The following is an 11250-nucleotide window of genomic DNA, read 5'->3' as shown; positions in this document are numbered from 1 at the left end:
ACTTTTTAGAGTTGTAATATTAATCTTGATATTTCGAAAACTTTTCAAAATTATCTACACATGAAGACTCATTTGGCCTTCACATGTCTTCAGTAATAAATTTGTAATTTGAAGGAAGAAAGACGACCTTGCAAAATAAAAAAAAAAAAAAAGAGAATACCTATATGTCTACCACATAATTTCTAATGCTTAAGTCAGTAATTAGCAAAGGATCGAAGCAAGCTAGAGGTAGAAAGAACTTACTTTTTGAGAGTTATGATATCTTGTTTACAAAGGAGTGAACCCTAGGGTTTCTAATCCAAAAAGGGCTTGGAGATGCCAGTCAAGTCTACCATAGGGGCTAAGATCGTGGCTCACAAGAAGTGAGTCCCTATGACGGGAAAATAGTGATCCCAACCTCAAACTCCAAGGTCAAGGCGAGTAGGTTGGGTCACTTGGCTCAAAGTAGCCTCAGCCTCGTTCAACAGGTAACTTGGCATTTCGTCCAAAGTGCCCTTAGCCTCCAAGCCGATATGAGCACCTTGGGCTAAGGCCGAGACAAACACCTTAGGTGCTTGGCTTGAAGTGGCCTCAACCTCAACCTTCGAGGCCGAGGAGGACACCTTGGACCGCCTCCCTTTGTCCATTTCTCACACTCCTTTGGCTTGTCTCACATGACTACGGTTATTTCAATCTTATCCTTAACGTTCCACTCTCTTGAACTCAATGGCTCTTGGTCCAAAATGATCCATAACAATCATTGAAATATAAATTGTTTAGATTTTCATATAAAATTTTTAATTTAGAATTGTGTATCGGGACCCATAACCTAAATTTGAACCTTCACATTCTCATACTATTCTACAATTCGTACCACAAAATTCATATTCAAAATTGAATTAGAGTAGAGAGAAAGGAGAGAGCTTGTACTTTGAACTCTTGTTACTGGGAGGTTAGATTACTCCAAATTCTTCAAGTACTTTGAACTCTTGAGTTATTGGGAGGTTAGATTACTCCAAATCCTTCAATGGAGTAGACTAAATGAGTCTAATATCCTTTTTATTTTCGATTTCTTTGTTTTTATTTCCTTTTTCTTACATTTTGAAATTAGGACTGTAACATTCAACCAAGAGTCATTATATGATTGTGGAGGTATAAATTGTATATAGTGTAAAGAAAGTTTAGATTGATTGGTAGTACCAATTGCCAATTGTATTGACAAAGTAAGTCCTCTCTTTTAGATACTTATTTGGATGTACGTAGTTTGAAGTAATTTCATGAGAATGCTTACTAGGAAGGTAATAAATTATTGGGTCTCGTTGTCAATTAAGGAGTCTCAAAAGGGCAATCACATTCATTTTCTAAGCTCTTATCAATCTCATTCTCATTTTTTATTTGTGTCGTAAAAGTACTTTACACCTTTATACTTTTGCTTTCATTTATGATTCAACGTTTCCCTAAATTATTTTACATTTTTACCGATTCCTTCTTCGATTTATTCTTTCATCAAATGTAAGTTCTTAGGAAGAAAGGTTGTTTTCAAATACAGCAAAATGAACTAAAATATTTAGAAATATAGCAAAATGTTATCATCTATCCATGATAGACACTGATAGACGATTATCATTTATCACTGATAGACACTAATATTTGCCTATCAGTGTCTATCACTGCCTATCATGGTAGACTCTAATATATTTGCTATATTTGAAAATATTTTCAACATTTTTGCCATTTAAGACAATTTTTCTTTTTCTATTTAATTTTAATTGATAACGATTTATTTAATTCTTAAAATAAAATAGATCTATCAGATAGTAAAAGCATATATAAATAAAATTGATTTATATTCTTCTTGATAGTTTGATTTTTTTAGTTGATTTAGTTTAATTAAGTTGGCAATCATTTAATTATGTTGAAATTTGTTAGTTGATGTAATTTTAACTTTAATTAGTTATATTTGCTAATAATAACTAAATATTAGAATAAAAAAATATTAAAAATATCTTCAAATATAGCAAAATAAACAACAATATTTATAAATATAGCAAAATATTACTGATAGATGATAAACCATTATCTTCTATCATAATAGATGTCTAATAGACTATAAATTTTTGTTATATTTATAAATATTTTCTGTAATTTTACCTTTTAAAACAGTTTTTCAAAAAAATACTATAAAAACAATTAGTTAAAGAAATCAAATTTTCTTATTATTATTATATTAAAAATAAGGAGGGGTTATTCTTGTCTAATTTATATTCCAATTCTGAAAAAGGAGCTTCGCGTTCAACACAGTTGATTGAATAAAGTTTGAAGTTACTAATTTCAAGCAAACCATATCCATATCAATGGATTACTAATTCAGTTCAAACTCCTATCAAACAACATGACTCATTCTGAGGACAGGAATTGACTGCTTATATTTGACTTGAGAAGAATTTTAAAATACTAGGATCGTCAAACGTTGACTTTTTTTTTTGGGAAGAACGAATCAGAGCGACGGAGATCTTCAAACGTTGAATTGAAATCTCAAATATTAAAATTCAAGTACAAATACTGATCTAGTCCCGAACAAAGGTGATAAAGGCAAGTATCAGAGCTGAGAGATTCCATGGGCAAAATAGAACACATTATTAAACACACAATTGTAAACCTAAAAATACAATAAAGACTACGTAGCTCTTCAAGCTTTTGAATGGTATCTTGAATGGTATCGAAATTGGCAACTCCTTTGGGTTAAACTCTTCCTGTACAAGAATTAAAATACTAGTAGTATCCTGGCAGTAACGAGCAAAAATTTACTGCCACAAAATCTATCAAGGAAAAAAGAATGGTCGCTCTAAAATATCCTATTGACCAGTAACCTATTTCTACGTATCTCATTTTGTTCACCATTGAATACTACTGGCTGGAAATAATACAGTGACTCAAAATAAGCACTCGAATGGAAGAATCACACATCCGAGAGCAGCTATGAACGGGAGGAAATTTGTGACAGAACTGTTTTCAGAGTCTCGTACGTCATGAAGACGATGCCTACACTTGGCACAACCTTATAGTACTCTGGAAGAATCCCTCGGTACAAACCTTTTAGACCTTCTGTCTGCACAATGTGTTTAAATATTCCATACAACCCAGTGTTATAAACACGGGCTCGACCACCAGCACCTTCCAATTGTTTCCTTCGTCTTACAAGATCCAAAGGAAACGTAGCTGAAATAAATCATGTAATTCAATTTAAGCAGGGCGAAAGATAAATATGTCCACTTGTAAAATCAAAGCAAGTATAGTTATGCATATCAGTTGAATGCATTGTGTTAGACCAAACCGTACTGTTGCAAATGAATATGATGAACTGGAAACAAAACATTCTTCAGTTTGATCCAATGGCAAATTAATCTCAAAATTCTGACACTATACCAAATCCTCAATGAGAAGGAATAGTAAGTCAGTTAATGAAGCCACAATTACCTGTTGATGATGCTATGCCTGAAAGACTACCGCATGCAAGACTGACCATTACAGTGGAGTCGTTCGGCCTGGCATCAAATTGAATGATCACTATGCCGAAACCCATAAGTATGAAACCAAAATGCACATAACAACTATATATAGTACACCCATATATAACCTAACCTAGCCACAAAGTTCATACCTTCGAGATTGCCAAAATGATCTCAAGCTTTCATACACTGAAAAGCTTATAGCTATACTTGGTCCAACACCCTGTACCACACATAGATCCACAAGTCCCTCGAGTCAAATGGATGAGGTAAATATGAAGGTAAATGTAAAACTAGCAAAATGCATACCAACAAGGTTGCTCCGAGCCCTTTATACATGCCTAAGAAACCTTCTTCCCGGAAAATGGTATGGAATGCGTGCCAAATGCCTCTGTAATAAATGGTATTTCTCTGGGGAATTTAAATATGAGAAGACTTACTATATAGAAGGAAAAAAAAAGTAGTAACACATGGATTGGAAACTATAACTACAACTTGCTTTGCTAATTAATAGCATCTTTTTTTTTTTTTTTTTGATACAAACAAACTTTTCGATAAGAAATTGGAAGGCTAAAAAATATTGTTCCAAAGCAGAAGCCTAACACAAAAAAATAAGTCAAAACAAATCACACCCAAAACAACATGGCTATCGACACTCCTCTCATAAAGAGAAAGAACTTCTATAGGTTCTGTTTGTTGAGAATCCCACATTGGAAATCAAGGATCCCACACTCTTTATAAGATAGATGGGTTATTACTCTCATTGACAATTGGTTTTGAGATAAAACTCCATGCTTCCATGCTATCTAATACTATTGATCAGAGCCTACCCTTGCTGCCTTCGGTTAAAAGGAGAAATAAAACCTTCAAAAAGAAAAGACTCTTGCTTTCAAAAGACTTGAGAAAATATTTTTATTCAGGCTCTTGGTTGGTGTAATTTTTTTCCCTTTCCTTTCAGTGACCTCAAAAGTCAACTATTGAGGTGGGAGAGTCGAGTCACTTAAGTACTACATCAGACATTTCATTCTAACGGAGGTGGGAAAAATGTAGCCCATGCCATCTTGGTTCCTAAGGATTTCCTCCTTTCATTGAAATTTCTATTAGCAACATTAGCAATAATTTACCTGTGCTGCAAGTCTGGTCCTAACAAGGTCCAGTGGGTACGTAACAGAGGCAGCAGTTATTCCAGCCAAACCACCACCAGAAAAATGCACAAGAAGATCTGCGCTGGCATTGCCCTGGTATCTTTCCCTAATCAATGAGTGCAGAAACTGCAAATAGGAGGGAAAAAGACAGGAGACAGTCATAAAAATATTTAAATGCTCTCTGCCACTAACCAACAAAGTTATTCAAACAATATCATAGATTACATTGGTCACCTTCTTGTATTGTTCATAAGCATAGAAATTGACAGAAGAATAAGGTAGGCGGTGAGCTATTGTGACCAGATTGCCTTTCCAAAATGCCCGGAATCCCTCCTCATTGATGATACGTGAAGCTTCATGCCAAATGCTGGCTTTCTTCATTGCAGCAATATCAGAGTGCATACCTTGCACCTGGTAAAGTTGGATCCAACTAAATTAATTAAAAGTCAGAGCAAGAGAAGCACGTTAATCAATCAAGTGAAACCCAGCATTCATTCCTACTGTCAAGCCAATACAAGATTTTAATACCTAATCATTCCTGACCAGAAGCAAGATACACAATAAAAGAAGAAGAATCCCGGTCAACCCATAAACAAGGAGCAAGGCAATAATTTCCCCAACCCCACAAGTTTCTGCTTTTAATTGACATATTAATCAGAAAAAGAACATAGACAAAACCCTTTCGAAATGGACATAAAAAGCGGATAAAGAAGAATCAAAGAACCTGAAAGAGGATAGTAAGGCGAGCAAGAGGCGCCGTACATGTCTTGCTAAAGGCACCCGCGATACCACCGGCTAGAAGCTGCTGCACCGTGCCAATCTGCGGTTGCTGGTTCAACGAGGGTTTGTTCTGGCCTTGTTGGTGTAAATATTTCCTGGCCCCGCCGTCGTGAGCAGAATTAAGAGCCTGCTGTCCTCCTTCGACCACCACACCAACTCGAGCTTCCATATTCATTTGCTGTTTTTCAAAAACCGTCCTGGAAGCTGGGAGAATGATGAGTGATATTGATCTCACATCCGTCTTAAAGAGAAGGAAATCAACAATTAAGGAGAAAAGTGAAGGGTGGAATGGAATGGAGAAAAACCCTAGAACAAGGAAAACCTAACAAGAACAAAAGTTGTGGACTTTGGAAATTTCCATTTGACCTCATGGGTTTATCGGTGGTTTTAGAAATTTTGACAAATAAGACGCGAATCAATTTCTGCCGACTTTTCTTTTTTTAAAAAATAAAATAAAATAAAATAATAAAATGTTTTAAATTATATGCTTAAATATATTATTTTTATCTCTCAACTTTTATAGGTTAACAAATAATTCATAAACTTACGATTTAATTTTTATACTTTCAATTTTAATCATTTAATCCCTCCATTTTATTATATAATAATTTAGTCTTTGTACTTTAAAATTTATAACGATTTAATTCATATTTTAAATAAATCGAAAACTAACTAAAAAATCAATATTTACAAAATACAAAGTCTACATCATAAAACATTAAAATTTGACATCTGATTTTGATTAATGTTTATGTTTGTGACTAAATTGTTATAGTTTTTTTTAACTATAATGACTAAATTGCTACATACTAAAGTTCATAGACTAAATTGTTACAAAATTAAAAGGACAGAGAATAAATCGTTATAAATCAAAATTTGAGAACTAAATGTTACTTTCATAAAAGTTTAGAGATGAAAAGTATTTTTTAACTAAATTATATTAATTTAAGATTCACATCGACTAGGTTTGAAAATTAATTAGATGATATATTGGGTATGTTCGCACAAGATTTCAAGATAAATTTCTTTCGTGGAGCTTGAACTTTGTATTTATATTAATTTTGTAGAAAGTGGGTACAATCTTTAATACATAGTATTTTGATGCTTTCAAAATAAACTATAATCTTTAAGCTGGTTGTTGAACCCTTTGGGCTTGTTAACTTCTCTATTTATAGAGTTCTCAATGGGTTTCATGGGTTTGGGCTTGGTTGACTATGGGCTTGACTCTTGGGCCCAATTAATTAGATTTTGGTTTGATTTGACATTTGAGTCTCGTTTAGAGATTTTAACCCAAATAATAATAATATTAAATTGGATCAAGTTAATTTTATCCAATTCAATAGTAAACTACGTGGCATCATCGAAATTTGTCTTCAACTTTAATTTGGGGCACACGTCAACCCCTAATTGATCACAAATTTGACGATTTTGGAATTCTGTCATTAATTTAACAAATAACGTGGGTCCGTGGTTGGTCCGAAATTTCTCGGTAAAATCACAAAATTTAGTCCGGATTAATTTAAGTTTTTTGTTTTAATTTTTTTTTTCTGAAATTTGATTTGGAAAAAAGTTTCAGTTTTATGTCAAAAACAAAAAGTCTGTATTAATAATAGCTTATTGTTTTTGGGTCAATTTAATATGTGCACAACACATGTCAATTAATGTATATTAAATGGTCTAATTTGGTAGTGTTAGTTCAAAGAAAAGGAAGAAATATTCGGAGATGGAAATAAATTTTGACTGAAAATGGATCAATTAGAAGTTAGTTATTTCATTTTAGATGAAGTAAAAGCTAATTATTGACTTGACTTAATTTAAGAAAAAACAATAACAAAAGTTTACACTACATATTTTTTTTCTCCAAAGTTTGCAATATGAAAATAGTATTTATTTTATAAAATATATTATTTTAATTTCTTAGCTGTATCGTTTATATTTAAAATAAACAAATTCTTTGATAATGATGTCTTGGAATATCGTTTTATTTGCAAACTAGAAAAAAAAAGAAACAAACAAACAAACAAAAAAGATAAAGAAAGATAAATAAAATAAAAGCTATATGAATGGCTTTCCCCCCTTGACTTTTTCTTTTTCCCTGGAAATATCCCTTTTGGCTCATTTAAATGCTTCTTTCTTGGCAATTATATCGGTTTTTTAAGTGCTCTAAAAAAATTATTTTTTTCAATTAAATTATTTTTATATCTTACATATTTTTCACAAGATATATTACAATTATAAATTATGTTTTTTTAGAATCTAGAAATTATGTTATTAAATTTTTTGGGGGCTTTTTACAGATTCGGCAAAATAAGTTTAAAAAATTAAATCCATAACCTAGACTTATTACTTTTGCATAAATAGTAAAAAAAATAAGCTTAACCCATGTGATACACTTGATACATTACTGCTATACACTTGATATTTTGATATACTACTAGTATATGTCTGATATACTTGATATACTTCTTATACATATTTGATACACTATTGATAGATACTTGATACTCTTGATATACTATTGATACACGATTGAAAATGATTAGTTATTTAAGTGTTTAAAAAATATATAAAAATCTTTTTTTAAAAAAAAAACACCTTTTCTCTAATTATTCCAAACATGGCCAAATTGTCAAAATGAGTATATTAAACTGAGTATTAATGAGTTTTAGGTTGAATCTCCCTGACCTATTGTACATTTGTAATTAAAAATGAAAGAAATAATTGTTAGGTTGTATATCATAAAACTCACAGTTTGTAAAAACATATTCTATTTGCAACAAAAATGTTATTGATATCTATTCAATAAAACTGTTGTTAAATATGTAAATTGCACTTACTAAATCTAATAAACTAAGATCCATGGTTATTTCATGAATATTTGGACTTTATGTAGAAACATAAAATGGATTAAGTTTGAGTAAATAGCCAAAATGGTATGTGGTATACGAATAAGGTATGATACTTTATTCTGGTAGCACTATCGGATGCGGTCTACTTTGTAAATGTTACAATTGTTGTAAAGTGCTACAAACAAAGTGATCCTACTTCATTCATGTGTAGGCATGCAAGTGGGGGCGTCCTATACAAAGAGTTTGTATAAGATCGGACAAAGAAATAAATCAATCTTACTCGGACAAAAAATAAGTCACTCTTACTTTATAATGTTATTTACTGTTTAAGGCTGACTATTTCAAAGCGATGACCTAGGTAACTTAACGTGAATCCTGAGCTAACTATGAACTCCTATTTATTCAGGATTATCCTTAGATTTTCATGGGTGGGGGTTGGCTCAACAACGTTGGCTTAATAATCCTCCCATTCCAGGAATAAGATCGGTTAGATAGTTGGGGACATAGAGTATAATATGGAATTCACTCCTACTCGCTATTAGGGATAGTAAAGAGGTTGTTCCCTTGAATCTCAGGTCTTGAACAAGGGGCTCGATGTTGAGTTTTGTGTCCTAAAACTTGTGGTTAGTAAACATTAGACTTATTCTAAAAATTCAATAAAGTTGTTATTGAATATATGAATTGCTTTTTCGTTTTAGAAATAAATCTAATAAACTAAAAGATCCATAACTATTACATGAGTACTTAAACTTTTTGTGGAGACACAAAAGTGAAGGAACTCATATTTTAAAGAACCTTTGAACGGAAGTAGATCGTCCAAATCTCGTTTCGATTGAATACAAACATTTACAGTAAAATACATAGATTATGCATAAAACATAAATTACTGCATATCTTTAAATAATAAACAAGAGTTTATAAATTATACCTTTGAAGAACTATTCTTCAAGTAAATCCCTCGAATTAACTCATTCACGAACGCGTTGAACAAGTCACGAACAACAACAATGCAAACTCGAATCAAAAGGAGACACTACCACTTAGTCACTTTGGTATTCTCGATGTGAGAATCCAAGAGTGGTGGACTCTGGCTAATTTTGGTTAGAGGGGAGTTTGGAGTTGAAGGAGGAAAACAATCGAGGAGGCAAACTCTCTATCGCATAGAAAAAACTCTTGATCTTTTAGGGAACTGAGGCCATCGCATAGGCTCTCAAGATTGTTGTGTAGAATCTCTCAAATTGTGTAACTCAACCACTTGGAACAATAAAATCATATTTCATTTATCCAAAATTGCCATAAAAACTGATTAACTTCCCACTAAGGGTGGTTGGAGAGAAAAAGGGTTTAATTATCAAATAATTAATCATTATAAATAAATATGATAATAATTATGGTCATCCTAGTGAAATGAAAGTCTCTATTATGAACGACGTTATATAATGAGACTAAATATTTTGTGGTCCGGTCTTATACAAACTCCTTTGTATAGAATATCTCGGCTCGCATGTCTAATACATGAATGATCATGATCACATCACTTGTAACACTTTACAACATTTGTAACACCTACAAAGCAGGCCATACTCGTAGTGTCACAAGGATAAGGTACCCCGCCTTATCCATATGTTACAAACCATTTAGGTTATCACTTAAACATGATCCACCTGTATGTCTCCACATACATGTTTAAGTTACAATGATAACCATGGACGTTAGTTTATTGATTTGTGATTAATGCAACTAAAATATTATATATTTCATAAACAGAAGTGAATAAAATATTAAATATACAATGTTTACAAACTATAGAATTATACTAGATTTAAGGCATTAACCCCAACAATCTCCCACTTGTCCTAAAGGTAGTGGAGTGTACAAGATAATCAAATTACAAGTACACAAAATAGTAAACTAGGGCACAATACGCCCAGTACAAGATCTCCCGCTTGCCCTAGTCCAGCCGTTGTCTGTCCTATAGACCCATACTCTGCAAGTGACCCTCAAACATTATAGTCGTGAGGGCCTTCGTAAACGAATCAATAACGTTGTGCTCTGAAGCTATCTTCGTGACAATCATGTCCCCTCGATGCACAATATCTCGGCTGAAATGGTATTTTCGCTCAATGTGCTTGTAGCGCTTATGACTCATGGGCTCGCGAGAATTAGCCACAACACCACTATTATCACAATAAAGTGTGATGGGCTTTGACATATCTGGAACAACTTCCAAATCAGTCAGGAATTTCCTGAGCCAAATGACCTTTTTAGCAGCTTCACAAGTAGTTACATACTCGGCCTCCATGGTGGAGACCGCGATGCACCCCTACTTGGTGCTTCGCCATACTACAGCCTCTCTATTAAGTGTGAACACTGATCCTGAAGTTGATTTCCGAGAATCCCTATCAATCTGATAATCATAGTCCGTGTATCCTTTAAGGATCAAATCCTTAGAACTATACAAAAGCATGTAGTCCCTCGTTCTTCGTAGATACTTGAAGATGTTCTTGACGGCTGTCCAGTGATCATATCCTGGATTAGACTGATATCTACTGACTTTCCCTGCTGCATACGGATATTAGGTCTAGTACATAACATCGCATACATCAAATTGCCCACGACAAATGCATAGGAGACCGTTCTATTTCCTCAACTTCTTGAGGTGTCTTAGGACACTATTCTTTAGACAAAGTAACTCCATGCCTGAAAGGAAATAGGCCCCTCTTGGAGTTCTGCATCGAATGTTTGATCAACATCTTGTTAATATACGATACTTGAGACAGTGCTAGCATTCTGTTCTTTCAATCCTAAAAGATCTTAATACCAAGAACAAACTGAGCCATTCCCAAATCTTTCATTTGGAATTGGGTCGTTAGCAAGTTCTTAACTGTAGTCAGTAAGCCTACTTCATTTCCAATGAGTAGGATATCATCTACATGCAATACTAGGAAAACTACTAAACTGTTGATGATTTTCTTGTAGACACAAGGC

At 33.2% G+C, this 11250-nt stretch overlaps 1 protein-coding gene across 1 annotated transcript; it reads right to left on the bottom strand.

Moving 5' to 3' along the window:
• Window positions 1–2597: 2597 nt before the first annotated feature.
• LOC120072628 (uncharacterized) lies at window positions 2598–5818 on the bottom strand. Its single transcript, XM_039025047.2, has 7 exons — window positions 5358–5818; window positions 4868–5044; window positions 4613–4759; window positions 3798–3899; window positions 3641–3711; window positions 3457–3524; window positions 2598–3198 (listed from the first exon to the last, which is right to left on the bottom strand). Exons 1-7 carry the CDS (start codon window positions 5586–5588, stop codon window positions 2957–2959), a joined length of 1038 nt encoding a protein of 345 aa, XP_038880975.2. The 5' UTR covers window positions 5589–5818; the 3' UTR covers window positions 2598–2956.
• Between the last annotated feature and the right edge of the window lie 5432 nt (window positions 5819–11250).

The sequence above is a fragment of the Benincasa hispida genome, chromosome 3 (assembly GCF_027475165.1).
Source record: "Benincasa hispida cultivar pf3 chromosome 3, pf3_genome.v1.1, whole genome shotgun sequence".
Lineage (NCBI taxonomy): Eukaryota > Viridiplantae > Streptophyta > Magnoliopsida > Cucurbitales > Cucurbitaceae > Benincasa > Benincasa hispida.
Note: the sequence above shows the minus strand (reverse complement) of the source record. Positions and strands in the feature narration are given on the sequence as shown.